Here is a 15,234-nt window from a genome sequence, read left to right on the forward strand (position 1 = left end):
GACAAACCCTAGGTGATTCTGATTTCGCACACAAATCTGAGAACACATTATAAAACTATAACTTTATTTTTCAATTTTTTATTGAGGTATAATGTACAACGTATTAGTTTAAGGTGTACAAACGATTTGATATTTGTATATATTGCAGAATGGTCACCACGATAAATCTAGTTAATATCTGTGAACTTATAGTTAAAATTTTTTCCTTGTGATGAGAACTTTTAAGATTTACTTAGAAACTTTCAAATATGCAATACAGTAATAACTGTAGTTATTACTGTACATTACATCCCCATGATGTATTTATAACTGCAAGTTTGTATCTTTTAATCCCCTTTACTCATTTAGCCCCCCTCCTCTAGCAACCCTTCATCTGTTCTCTGTATCTATGAGCTTTTTTCCCCTCAGATTTCACATATAACTGATACCAAGCAGTATCTGTATTTCTCTAACTTATTTCACTTAGTATAATGCCCTCAAAGATCCATCCATGTTGTCGCAACTGGCAAGATTTCTTTTTTATGGCTGAATAATATTCCATTGTTTATATATACTATATTTTCTTTATCCATCTATCCGTTGATGGACACTTAGGTTGTTTCCATATCGGGGCTATTGTAAACAATGCTGCAATGAACATGGGATGCATATATCTTTTTATGTTAGTGTTTTCACTTTCTTTGGCTAAATACCCAGAAGTGAAATTGCTGGATCATGCAGTAATTCTATTTTTAATTTTTTAAGGAACCTTCGTGCTGTTTTCCATAGTGGCTGCACCAGTTTACACTCCCACCAACAATTACACAAGGACTCCCTTTCCTCCATATCCTCACCATCTGTTAATATTCTAACAGATGTGAAGTGATATCTCATTGTAGTTTTGATTTTCATCCCTCTGATGATTAGTGATGTTTTGAGCATCTTTTCATGTACCTGTTGACCATCTGTATGTCTTATTTGGTAAATGTCTGTTTAGATCCTCTGCCCATTTTTAAATCAGATTTTTTCCCCCTTTTGAGTTGTATGAGTTCTTTATATATTTTGGATATTAACTCCTTATGAGATATATATGATTTGCCAGTATTTTCTTCCATTCTGTAGGTTGCCTTTCCATTTTGTTGATGGTTCCCTTTGCTGTGTAGAAGCATTTTAGTTAGATATAGTTCCACTCAGTTTTATTTTTGCATTTATTGCTTTTGCTTTTGTTGTCAAATCCAAAGAATTATCAAGACATATGGCCAAGGAATATACATCCTATGTTTTTTTCCTAGGAGTCTGTGGTTTCAGTCTTAACATTCAAATCTATAACCCGTTTTGAGTTAATGCTTTTGTATGGTGTAAAATAAAAGTCTAGTTTCTTTTGCATGTGGCTGTCCAGTTTTCCCAGCACCATTTATTGAAGAGACTGTTTGCCACTGTATATTCTTGGATCCTTTGTTGTAAATTAATTAGCCATTTATGTGTGGATTTGTTTCTGGATTCTCTATTCTGTTACATTGATCTATGTTTGTCTTATTACATCAATACCAAACTTTTTGATTACTGTAGGTCTGTAATATAATTTGAAATCAAGGAAGATGATGCCTCCAGCTTTGTTCTTTCTCAAGATTACTTTGGTTATTTAGGATCTTTTGTGTTTCCGTGCAAATTTAAGGATTGTTCTATTTTTGTGAAAGATGCCACTGGAATTTTGATAAGAGACTGCATTGAATCTGTCGATTTTTAAAAAACAATATTAATTCTTCTAATCTGTGACCACAGGATATCTTTCCATTTATTTGTGTCATCTTCATTTTCTTTCATCAGTGTCTTATAGTTTTTAGTGTACATGTCTTTCATGGTTAAATTTATTCCTAAGTATTTTATTTTTTGATGTAATTGTAAATGGGATTGTCTTAATTTCTTTCTGATAGTTTGTTATTAGTGTTTAGAAATGCAACAGATTTTTGTATATTGATTTTATATTCTGCAACTTTACTAAATTAATTTATTCTAACAGTTTTTTTTTGGTGAAGTCTTTAGGATTTTCTATATATAATATGTCAGCTGCAAAAACTGACAGTTTACTTCTTTTCCAATTTGGATGACTTTTATTTCTTTTTCTTACCCAATTGCTGTGGTTAGGACTTCTAATACTACGTTGACTAAGAGTGGTGAAAGTGAACATCCTTGTCTTGTTCCTAATCTTAGAGGAAAAGCTTCCAGCTTTTCACCTTTGAATATGTTCTTAGCTGGGGATTTGTCATATATGGCTTTTCTTATGTTGAGTTCCCTCTATATCCACTTTTGTTGAGAGTTTTACCATAAATGGATGTTGAATTTTGTCAAATGCTTTTTTGCATCTATCGAGGTGATCTTACAATTTTTACATTTCATTTTGTTAATGTGGTTTATCACGTTGATTTGCAGATGTTGAACCATCCTTGGACTAAATCCCATTTGATCATGACATGTGATCCTTTTAATGTATTGTTAAATTGGGTTTGCTAATATTTTGTTGAGGAATTTTGCATTATTTTGCATGATGTAATTTTTTTACTTGTGGTGTCCTTGTCTGGTTTTGGTATCAACATAATGCTGGCCTTGTAAAATGAGTTTGGTTGTATTTCATCTTCTGTGTTTTGGCAGAGTTTGAAAAGGACTGTTATTAATTTTTTAAATGTTTGGTAGAATTCACAAGTGAAGCTGTCTAGACCTGGACTTTTGTTGGTTGGGATGTTGTTAATTACTGATTCAATATCCTTGCTAGTTATTGGTATGTTTAGATTCTCTTATTTATGATTCAGTTTGATAGGTTGAATGGTCCTAAGAATTTATTTTTTCTAGGGTGTCAAATTTGTTTTTGTAAAATTGTTCAGAGTAGTCTCTTATGATCCTTTGTATTTCTGTGGTATTATTTCATTGCTGATTTTTTTTTGAGTCCTTTTTATTTCTTAGTGAGTCTAAAAGTTTTTCAATTTTCAGAGAACCAACTTTTAGCCTCATTGGTCTTTTCTACTCTCTTTTTAGCCTCTATTTCATTTATTCTGCTCTGACTTTCATTTTCTTCCTTCTACTAACTTTGGACTTTGTTCTTCTTTAGTTCTTTGAGTTGTAAAGGTAGGTAGTTTATTTTGTCTAAGTGTAGCCACTCCAGCTTTCTTTTGGTTGCTGTTTGTATGGAATACCTTTTTCTGTCTCTTCACTTTGTCTGCATATGTCCTTACATATGAAGTCTCTTGTACATAGCATATAAATGAACCTTTTTTAAAAAAAAATGTGTTTAGCCACTGTGTCCTTTGATTGGATAATTTAGGCCATTTACATTTATTGGTGATTATTGATAAGCATGTACTTATTGCCATTTTGTTCATTGTTTTCTGGCTGTTTTGTAGTTCTGCTTTTCCTTTTCTTAGTCTCTTACTTTGTGATTTGATGATTTTTTGTGGTCTATTTAGATCCCTTTATCTTTTGTGTATCTACTGTAGGTTTGTGATTACTGTGAAGCTTACATATAACAACTTACAACAGTCTTTTTTAAGTTGATAACTTAAATTTGAACACATTCTCAAGTTCTGCAATTTTACCCCCTCACTGTTTACATCTTTTTATCTTTTACATCCCTTAACTAATTGTGGCAGTTAGAGTTGTTTTTACTACTTTTGTTGTTTAATCTTCATACTAGCTTTATAATTGGTGAATCCACCACCTTTACATTATTCTAAATTTTACTATATTTACCTTTACCAGTGAGTTTTATACTTTCAAATATTTTCCTCTTTCTCCTTTCCAGCTTAAATACATCCCTTTAACATTTCCTGTAAGGCTGGTGGTGAAGTCTTGTAACTTTTACTTGTCTGGAAAACTTTATCTCTCCTTTGATTCTCAATGACAACTTTGCTGGGCGTTCTTGAAGTTTTTTCTTTCAGCATGTTGAATATATCACACCACTGCTTTCTGGTCTGCAAAATTTCTGTTGAAAAATTTGCTTAGTGGGTTCTCTTGTTTTTCTCTTGCTGCTTTTAAGATTTTCCTTATTTTTTAACTTTTAACAATTTAATTATAATGAGCCTTGGTGTAGGTGTTTTCGGGTTCATCTTATTTGGAATTATCTGGGCTTCTTGGATTAGGATGTCTGTTTATTTCCCCAGGTTAAGGAAGTTTTCAGCCATTAGTTCTTCAAATAGGTTTTTCTGCTCCTTTCTCCCACTCTTCTCCATTTGGGACTCCTATAATGCGAATGTTGTTCTTCTCGATGTTGTCCCACAAGCTGCGCGTGCATGCGTGCGTGTGTGTGTGTGTTGCATTATTTTTGCTGCTCTATTGTTTCAGTTCCCCTGCCCTGGCTTAAAGTTCACTGATCCTTTCTTCTGTTTCACTTAGTCTGTTGTTGAACACCTCTCATGTATTCTTTAGCTTTGTGACTTCTATTTGGTACTTTCTTATACTTTCTTAGTCCGTTTGTCTCCTGAGTTCAGTGAACATCTTTATGATCATTATTTTGTACTATTTTTCAGGTAAATCACTTATATTTTATTAAAGATTTAACCAAAGTTTTATCTTATTTTTTCTATTGGATCATATTCCCTTTTTAAAATTCATTTTCATTGACTGTGTTGGTTTATGTGTATTAGAACAGCCACCTCTCCCAGTCTTGAAGGAGTGGCTTTGCATAGGAGATGACCCTTACCATTCAACTGTACTTTAGTCTTGGTTTTCTCTCAAACTTTTGTGATTGTCCAAGCAGTGTATTTTACTTTTAGTGGCTCCTGGTAGTTGTGGGTCTGCCGATACCTGTCAGTATTCTAAAGGGGAAGATCTCAGCAGCTTTTAAAGTATACAGATATATCTGGCCAAGAAGGCAGAATAGGCAAATGCTGTACTCAACTCCTCCCATGACCACATCAAAAATATAACTAAATTATAAAACAACCATCATTGAGAACCACCTAAAGACTAGCTGAACAGAAGTCCTGTAACTAAGAATATGAAGAAGCCAAAACGAGACTGGTAGGAAGGGTAGAGACACAGAACGGGTAGGTCCTACACCCACATGTGGCAAATAAGAACTGGGAGGGATATCTTGGCTGCAGAGGTCTTCTCTGAGGAACAAGGGGTCTCAGGCCTACACCTGGTTCCTTAGCCTGGGGCCCCAGTGCCAAGAAGAGTCCCCATAACATCTGCCTGTAAAAACCAGTGGGAATTGCATGCAAGTGAGATGGAGTCCAGGCATTCCTCTTGAGGGGCCACACACAGACTCATTTGCTCTGGGCTCCAGAGCAGGAGCAGCAGCTTGAAGAGCACCAGGACATATTAAGAGAAACTGAACTGACTGGCATTCAGGGTGAGGGCTACAGGGGCAGGGGTTGGGGTGGTTTTCTCTAGGGATAGAAAGCTGCCAGGCACCATTGCTTTCTTGAGTCCTCCTCACACCTAGCCAGCAAGCACAGGTGTGTGTCAAATCTGAGTCTCCATTAACCTGGCTAACACTGTTTGCCTTGGTGATTCCCTGAAACCCTGCCCAACGCAACTCACATGCCTGACCTGAGCTATTTCCAGCAGTTTCTCCACACAAGTGGCCTACTTTGGCTTGTGCTGTGGACTTTCCTAAAATCTCTCAGGTCCACAAACCCCAAACAAATAGCGTCTGGCCTTGGCATGCCCTATACCTCTTGCTAAGTGGCCTCAAGCCCAGCACAAATGGTGACCAGTCTCAACTTCCATTGTAACTCTCATCAGGTAAGCTCCAAGCCTGGTATAAGCTGTGGCCAGTGTTAGTATCGAACATAGCTTCAACTAAGTGGCCACAAACCCTGCACAAGGGGCAGCTGACCTCAGTTCACATTGTGGTGCCTACCAAAGAGTCCCAAGTCTGGCACTACTGGCAGTTGGCCTCAGTTTGCAGCATAGCTTCTCTAAAGCACCTCCAAGTCCAGCACAAGTGGCAACCAACCATAGATCCCTTTGTAGCTCCCACCAGACAGCCCCAGGCTGGGCACAAATGGCATCTGACCTTGGCTTGCACCAGAACCCCTCACGAGAGCCTCCAGAACCAGCACACTTAGTGGCTGGTTACGCACTACACCAGAGCACCACCCAAACAGCTCCACAAATGACATACCTGAAGGGTGGACTCACCTGGCACCAGAGCCCTGCTAAAGCAACTCCTGCTCCATGAGGTCAGCACACCACACAACAGCTTGTCTACTGTAGTTATAGCCAGCCCTTACAGCCAGTCAGCCTGAAGGTCAGTTCCATCCATTGATATGCCAACAGCAGTCGATGCTCGACTACAACAGGAGGGCACAAACAACGCACACAAGAGGTACTTTTAGAGCTCCCGGCTCAGGTGACTAGGGAAACGTAGCAGATCTACCTACAATATAGAAGCAAATACAGGGAGTTGGCCAAAATGAGGAGACAAACATGTCCCAAATGAAAGAACAGGACAGAATTCCAGAGAAAGAACTAAACAAAATGGAGACAAGCAGTCTACCAGATGCAGAGTTCAAAACATGGGTTATAAGGACACTCACTGAACTTAGGAGAGGTTGGATGACCTCAGTGAGGACTATAACAGAGAGACTGAAACCATAAAATACCAGTTAGAAATGAAGATTACAACAACTGAAATGAGAATACACTGGAAGGAATCAACAGATTAGATGAAGCAGAGGATCAGATCAGCAATTTAGAAGACAAGGTAGCAGAAAACACCCAATTGGAAGAAGTAAAGGAAAAAAACCTAAAAAAAATGAGGATTGTTTTAAGGGACATCAGGTGTGTATGTCATAGGGGTGCCAGAAGAGAGAGCATGGGTTGAAAACCTATTTAGGAAAATAATGACTAAAAACTACCCTAACCTGGCAAAGGAAATTAGACATACAAGTCCAGGAAGCACAGAGAGCCCTAAACAAGATGAACGCCAAGAGGCCCACACCAAGACACACTGTAATTAAAATGCCAAATTTTAAAGATAAATAGAGAATCTTAAAAGCAGCAAGAGAAAAGCAGTTAGTTACATAGAGTGGAGTTCCCAACAGACTATCAGCTGACTTTTCAACAGGAACTTTGCAGGCCAGGAGGGACTGGCATGAAATATTCAAAGTGATGAAAAGCAGAGACCTACAACCAAGATTACTCTACCCAGCAATGCTATCATTTAGAACCAAAGGAGAAAGAGTTTCCCAGACAAGAAAAATCTAAAGGAGTTCACCCCTAAACCGATATTACAAGAAATGTTAAAGGGACTCCAACTAGAAAAGATAAAAATATGAATAAGAAAATACAGGAAAAAAATTCTTACTGACAAAGGCAAATACTTAGTAAAAGCAATAGATCAACCAACTATAAAGCTAGTACAGAGGTTAAAAGGCCAGAGTAGGAAGATCATGTGTAATTACAACAATAAATTAAGGGATGCACACAAGTAAAAAATAATGACAAAAGCCAAATGTGGAAGGGGCAAGTAATGGTTGAAGAATGTGTTTGAATTTAAGTGACCATCAACTTAAAATAGACTGCTATAAACATAGCTTGGTATATATGAAGCACACAGTACCCACAGAGCAAAAATCTATAAGAGTACAAAAAAGGAATCCAAACATGACACTATAGAAAGCCATCAACATTCAAAAGATCAAGAGAATAAGAAAGGAACTAAAAAGGATTCAGAAATCAATCCATAAAATGGCAACAACTACATTAATCTGTCAATAATTACTTTAAATGTAAATGCTCCAATCTAAAGACATAGGGTGGCTGAATGGATAAGAAAACAAGACCCAAACATATGCTGCCTAGGTGACACTCAGTTCAGACTGAAAGACAGCGTGAAAGTGATATAAAAGATGTTTTGTGCAAATGGAAATGAAAAAAAAACTGGGGTAGCGATACTTAGATCAGACGCAATAAACTTTAAAATAAAGTCTGTAACAGTAGACAAAAAGGGCATTTCATAATGTTTAAGGGATCAATCCAACAAGAGGTTATAATTCTTGTAAACATCTATGCACCCAACGCAGGAACACCTAAATATATAAATATTGACGAACATAAAGGGAGAGATTGACAGTAACAGTCATAATAGGGAACTTTAACATCTCATTCACATCAGTGGATAGATCTTCCAGACAGAAAATCAACAGGGAAACAGTGGTCTTAAATGACACATTAGACCAGATGAGCTTACTTGATATTTTTAAGACATTTAACCAAAAAGCAGAATACACATTCTTTTCCAGTATACATGGAACATTTCCCAGGACACACCACATGTTAAGCCACAAAACAAGTTTCAATAAATTTAAGATTGGAATCATATCTAGCATCTTCTCCAATCACAGTCGTATGAAATTAGAAATCAATTGCAGGAAGAAAACAAAAACAAACACATGGAGGCTAAATAACATGGTATTAAACAATGAATGGGTTAACAAGATTAAGGAAGAAATCAAAAGATACCTCAAAACAACTGAAAATGAAAACACAACAACCCCAACACAGCCAAAAGCAGTTCTAAGAAACTGATAGCAATACAGGCCTACCTCAAGAAACAAGAAAAATCTCAATCTTATATCTAAATGACAAAAAGAACAAAGCCCAAAGTGAGTAAAAGGAAGGAAATAATAAAGATCAGTGGAAATAAATGAAATAGAGTAAAAAATAGAAAAGCTCAGTGAAACCCAGAGCTGGTTCTTTGAAAAGATAAAATTGATAAACCTTTTAGCCAGACTCATCAAGAAAAAAAGGGGCCAAATAAAATCAGAAATGAAAGACGTAACAACCAACACCAGAGAAATTTAAAGGATTATCAGGAAATACTACCAATAATTATAAGCCAACAAATTGGATAATCTTGAAGAAATGGATAAATACTAACGAAATCAAATTAATAATAAAAAAACTCCCAACAAACAAAAGTCCTGGACCAGATGGCAATTTTGGGGAGTGATGAATATGTTTGTTATTTTGAGATCATGGTGTATCGAGTGTGTACATGTCAAAACTCATCAAGTTTTATACTTGATCAAGCTGTACCAGTTATGCCTCAAGAGAGCTATAAAAATAATGTGATGGTTACCTGGGAAAAGAGGAGGGACAGATGGAGGAACACATTTTTAATGATGCTCATTAGTGTTCATCATATTGTTACATAAATGAGTAAGAGGGCCAACATGGAAGAGAAGACAAAATGAAATTTCAAATTGCTCTCCTCAACATCACCTCCTGTAGTTGGCATTCATGGCTACAGCCACATCTACAGCATTGCTCTTCATGAAGCTGTCTTCCAGCACCTGGCTTAGCTGTTGTACCCACTCTGGTGTCTAGCACACTGCACAGTCTCCCACACTGCTGGGGTGACTGAGGGCACAAGGAAGAGACGTGTAGATTGTTTTGCATCTCTTGCTGGCCCAGTGAGCATTGCCTTACATTCATTGATATGTATGTTGTGAGCTCTGAATCTCCTTTCAAAAATTTGTCTTCATCATAGCCAAAACTGTACTTAACATGTGTCACACTGTGGGTTATGTGTCATTAATGAAAAGCTGAGCCTTAGGTTGCTGTTTCTTACTGGTATTTAATTGCATATCTAGATATATTTAGCATGCTTTCCATTTCCTAGATTTATTCTGGTCAAATCCAATTTACTAGTAAAAACTCCGGAGGAATTATTTTTAACTTCCTGACTGGCCACATTCTTGCCTCTTTGTCTTTCTGTAGATCTGATTTCTATCTACTTGATCAGACTCTTAACGTAGGACTGACTGCCTGGATCCAGACCCAGCACTCCAGGGTAATCAGATTCCTCACAAGTGAGTAGCCCTAGCACCACTTCTGTCTGTGGAACCAGGGATATTCTCATCTGACTGAAATCAGTTTGAGCATCCCTCCAGTACCCTGGGTGGGGATAAGCAAACATCCGGTGGGCACAGACTATAAAGCGGTATGAATTTGCAGTGAGAGTAATTGATGTGTCTAAAATCTCAGGAAACCAGTAATTTCCTTTTCTGTTATTACTAATGTGTGCTATATATGTTATAATACTGAATGTCTTTTATAGTAAACACTGTACTAATGAGAGAATATGGATCTGTAAATATTAAACTAATTTTAATTCCAACACACATCTGAAGGCAGTGGGATTCATCTTGGAGCTTAGAATTGGCTGAGGAAGGTGAAGTTATCATTTAACCAAACTCAGGGCCAGGTCAGCTTATTAACTTAGATGAATGAATATTTGAGACCATAGCCTTCAAATTGCCTGGGATTATTTCCATGGAAATGCCACAGCATAAGTTACCTAAAGCTAGTTGGATTTCTGAAGTGTTCAGATGTCACAAATATGATAGGAGTAGCTTTTTTTTTTTTAATAATTAAGGGCTAAGGTGACCATATGTCCTGGTTTTCCTATAACTGATCCAGTTCAGTATCTTTAGTCCATAAAAGCAGTTCATTGAACATATTACCTAATGCATTATCATTTTATACCTTTGTAAGACCTCTGTTTGGAATTAGACGTGGAGGTAGGTAATGGTGAATTGTAGGAACATGGCTATAGGAAGATCAGAATTTCTGATTTCTTCCTAATTACCAAGGAACATCACTCCCTTTAATAAGAGCAAGACCCTGCAAGATTGTTGTTCAGAAACCGGTTGGGCATGTTTTTGTCTTTCACATTTCCTAAAATAGGATGACTTATTTCCATTTAGTACCCTCCCCCGCCTTAAACCATCACCAGAGAGCTTTTACATTGATTTTACACACTGGTGTCTTAGGGTACTTTTCCTGTTAATCGGTAGAAAGTGATTTGTCTACATCCTTGGAAGTGCACACTCTTATTACAGAAAATCACCATTTCTAATCCTTTCACCTTCCCATTCCCCAGGCACTGCAGAAGGCTATGATGAATCAATAGCATTTAAAATACTGACAGATACCTGTATTTTGCAGGAAGGAGATTCTAATTTCGGATTCCTTGGTGGAGAAAAACAAAACACTCTGGTCTTGCTTCCAATGATGCAAGTGTGATTGTTGGCGTCTTCATGAGCTCCAGAGGTCACAGCACGCTACCACGGACTCTCATGGCCCCTCGGATGATTTCTGAGGGAGATATAGGAGGCATTGCTCAAATCACCTCCTCTCTCTTCCTGGGCAGAGGCAGTGTGGCCTCCAACCGGCACCTCCTCCAGGCTCGTGGCATCACCTGCATCGTTAATGCTACCATTGAGATCCCCAATTTCAACTGGCCCCAATTTGAATATGTTAAAGTGCCTCTGGCTGACATGCCTCATGCCCCCATTGGACTATACTTTGACACAGTGGCTGACAAGATCCACAGTGTGAGCAGGAAGCATGGGGCCACCTTGGTGCACTGTGCTGCAGGGGTGAGCCGCTCGGCCACTCTCTGTATTGCTTACCTGATGAAATTCCACAGTGTGTGCCTGCTGGAGGCGTACAACTGGGTGAAAGCCCGGAGGCCTGTCATCAGGCCCAATGTAGGCTTCTGGAGGCAGCTGATAGACTACGAGCGCCAGCTTTTTGGGAAGTCGACAGTTAAAATGGTACAGACACCTTATGGCATAGTTCCAGACGTTTATGAGAAAGAGTCCCGACACCTGATGCCTTACTGGGGGATTTAATGCCGCCAAAGCCTGCATCAGCAGCCCCTTGAGCAGTACCAGCATCTGCTACACACCGTCTGTTCCCTTCTTCACTTTTCTTTTCACATGGTTGACTTTTGGTTCTCCCTGAAGTGTTTTTTACACTGGGTATTCAAGTTTATTTTGAGAGGGAGGGAGGGGAGGAACATAAGGGGAATGCATACATTGCTAGTAACATTTTTAACACTAACATTTTGGAATAGTGTTTATGAAAATCTTTAACTGGCTTTTAATCATTTTTAATAATTTGAACAGTTTAATAAAACTGTTTGGTTTTGCTCTATTCTGAATTCCATGCCTTTTGGCATCATGACAGGTGCAGGAGGAGCTCAGTGCAAAAATCACTTTGGGCCCTGATTAACCCTTTAGAGACAAGCTTTGCCTACGGCTGCTGACCACACAAGTGCTTAGGGAAGATTGATACCAGCTTCAGTCTCTACTGGCCTCTTTCCTTTCCCTTCTATTATTTAGTAACTTTGTAAGTTAAAAAAAAAAAATCCTTTATTATTGAGCTGTTAATTATAATAAAATCTGCTGCAAACATCCTCTTGGAATCAATGTGCCCCAGGACTATATTAGCATTATTTTTAATAAACCTATCTGCTTACCACGTTATAATTTTTACTAAGAAGAATTTCAGTGTGTGTGTGTGTCTATGTGTTGATGGAAGGAAGATACTCTCCAATACTTGCATTAAAATATGGCTGCTGTGGACAGTAATGAACATTACTTAAAATAGACATCCCAGCTGAATCTTGTCATTGTTTCACATCCTTGTAGATGGGCAGATATTAATATCATCCACAGTGCTAGAACAGTGGAAAATAGCAGAGTGCACACTCTGATAAAAGATGGTTTTCAATTTGTCTCGGTAATAAGTGCACAAAAGCAGTCAGTCAATCCCCCATCAAAGAAATTGGTTAACAAAAGGAGTGCCTTTGCTTGATTATTAACACACAAGTGCCCTAAACCAAACTTTAATACAAGTGACAGATAACAATGGCTTGCTTTGTTGAAACTTGGAAATGTCATCCAGTTCACTGTTCCTAATAAATGTGACAACACAACTCTTTAGGGACTTGGTAGTTTAATCAGTTCTCTATTCCATGTTCCTGAAAAACCACTGGGCATTATTACCAGGTTGACCCTTACTTTTAGATGGGGGAGCCATTTGCCACAGCACTGCTTTTTCTCTTTTTTTCATTTGCCAGGTAGGTTGTAGCTAGCTTATCTGTGGAATAACTTTCTAGATTTTTGCTCTATTTTGGTAAGAAGCCATAAATATAATACCAATGGCTGCATATTTATATAAATCATCCAGATTTTACCTGGTATGTGGCAGTGGTTTCCATCTAAATTCTACCTTTTCTTGTTTCATACCATTTGCCCACTTCTATTTATAGTCTAAAAAGAAAATTTCAAGTAAAGTTAATAGTTTCTTTGGGAAATCAGAGGAACCCTTAAATGTTACATCACACATGATCAGAACCACCACCAAACAATCCTGTGGCTGTGGAGGCTCTGGCTGCTTCTGAATGAAGGCAAACTGTTAAGCCTGGTAGTCTCTGGCTTATGTCTGCACAATCATTGTAGTATAGTAAGAAAACAGCTGGTGACAGATGTTCTTAGTAATAAAATTTCCTGCAGAAATCCTGGAAAAACACCACTACTGGAATGTCATAACTAAGATCATTCTTAGGACTTGGGAAGCCTAGCACCTTCCTAATCTAAATGTCAGACTGTATTAGCTGGTCACAGAGGAAGGTGTGTGACCCAGAAGGTATTAGGGGAATTTTTGTGGTGATGCCCAGCGCAGGGCAAGCATTTCAAATTTCTATAATCTATTCAAAGTTTAAGAACATACTAGTAATTAAATAAAAGGCAAGTAGAAGATATCTTTAAACAAAAAATACATATACAAAATATTCAAATAATTTAACATATGCAACCCACATAGAGTGCTGACAGCCACAGGGAAAACCAAGTATGGATAATATCCTAATAACCCTGTGCCACTTCTACCTCAAGCGTGTCCAGACAAAATATACGCACTAAGCCATAAAATTTTTAAAGGCAAAATACAAACCCTCCCCCCACAAAGTGCTTATTAATCGCCACTCAAACAGTGCAGTGAAGCTGCCTGCACAAAAACGGTATGAAGTAAGTAACCTTGGTTACTGTTTCCAAGGACACTGGGCTCCTGGCTAACAAGAACTGAGGTGAAGCTGAATGCAGTGTTGAGTCATTTTAATAAACCTGCATAATAAAATCAGTGTAACAATATTCCACATTCCCCAAGTCCTTATTGGTGGTATCTAATAAAACATTTCCATTGTTACACATACTGAAAGTAATGAATACTTTTCATAGCAAAGGCTTTTTGTTGATGGCTTCTGTATTTTCCTCTTGCACCTCCCATGGAGTGACTAAAACTACCATACCTGGTAATAAGGTCAACAATAATTATACTTCGAAATTTTATCTGAAGCATCCTGAAATACATCTAGAGATGGAAACCAATCTAGTCAGCAGGTGAGCAATCTTTTAAAAATGTTTTGATACAGGCCATTGAGACGGAATAATAGTCCATATGGCATTTCCAAAAAAAGTCAGCAATGTAAATTTTGTCAAATTGGGTGACATTCTTATTGCATAGATAGATTTCATCATAGTCTATTATGGAATGTACAAGACCAATTAGAAGCCTCCTGGAATTCTGGTGCCATGTCAAAACCCAAGGTGCTCCTCAGGCTGAATTGGAGCACAGAGGCATCAGAAAAAGCCTGCTAGAAACTGGCCCACGTGTGCTGTTAGTAATACTCCACTCGCTCCGTGGAGGGCAAAGGCTCTGAAGGGAACAATTCAGACAACTGTCTCAGTCCTTACTAGCTGGAGATGGTATTATCTGGAGCAGAGGAGAAAAACATTTATCTCATCGACACTTCTCTGCATTCTGGTGCAGAGCAAGGTAAAGCAGAAGCCTCATCACTAGCTGTTTAATGAAAATGTTCTGTACCTTTCTTGGAGAAGATAGAGGTAAAAGGTTTAATATGGAATAAAACAATTCCCTCAAGTTTTTTCCTGAGGGGAAAAAATAATCTAGTTATGCAAAGCAGCAACTATATAGACGAACCAACTTACAAATAAAAATAGGTCAGAGAACCTAAGTCATACAAAATGAAACATACATGATTCAAAATTTCTTCTAAAAGCACATAATTAACAATTCAGAGAAATGTGTGTCCTAGACTGGAATGCTTTTCCCAGGAATAACAACAGTCCATGACCACTTGGCTTTTTTCCCCCCCGATTTTATGTATTCAGGTTAAGTGGCCAAGAAAATTACCTAAAGAGCATTTTCCTTCTAAATTTTCCTTCTAAAATTCCGTGCTATTTTTCGTCTGCTTTATGTGCAGAAGCTCCTGGGTTTGTGCCCCAGTGGAGCCAGAGTCCACAGTCTATGGCCATGCCACCCTGAACAAGTCCAATGTCCAATCTCGGAAGTTAAGCAGGGTCAGGCCTGGTTAGTACTTGGATGGGAGACCACCTAGGAAGACCAGGTGCTGTAGGCGTAAATAATAAAAAAAATAAT

General features: G+C 38.0%; 1 protein-coding gene and 1 pseudogene across 2 annotated transcripts in view; both read left to right on the forward strand.

Moving 5' to 3' along the window:
* The window catches only part of DUSP14 (dual specificity phosphatase 14), a 26,393-nt gene extending 14,117 nt beyond the window's left edge, over positions 1 to 12,276 (forward strand). For both annotated transcript variants that reach the window (XM_006924926.3, XM_025041729.1), the window contains exons 2-3: positions 9,703 to 9,794; positions 10,933 to 12,276. In XM_006924926.3, coding sequence (XP_006924988.1) covers positions 11,025 to 11,621 — 597 coding nt within the window. In that variant the 5' untranslated portion in view covers positions 9,703 to 9,794; positions 10,933 to 11,024 and the 3' untranslated portion in view covers positions 11,622 to 12,276. The remainder of the gene's footprint in view (positions 1 to 9,702; positions 9,795 to 10,932) is intronic.
* Positions 12,277 to 15,098: 2,822 nt separating this feature from the next.
* LOC112473365 lies at positions 15,099 to 15,214 on the forward strand (annotated as a pseudogene).
* Positions 15,215 to 15,234: the final 20 nt, after the last annotated feature.

The sequence above is a fragment of the Pteropus alecto genome, unplaced genomic scaffold, assembly GCF_000325575.1.
Source record: "Pteropus alecto unplaced genomic scaffold, ASM32557v1 scaffold98, whole genome shotgun sequence".
Lineage (NCBI taxonomy): Eukaryota > Metazoa > Chordata > Mammalia > Chiroptera > Pteropodidae > Pteropus > Pteropus alecto.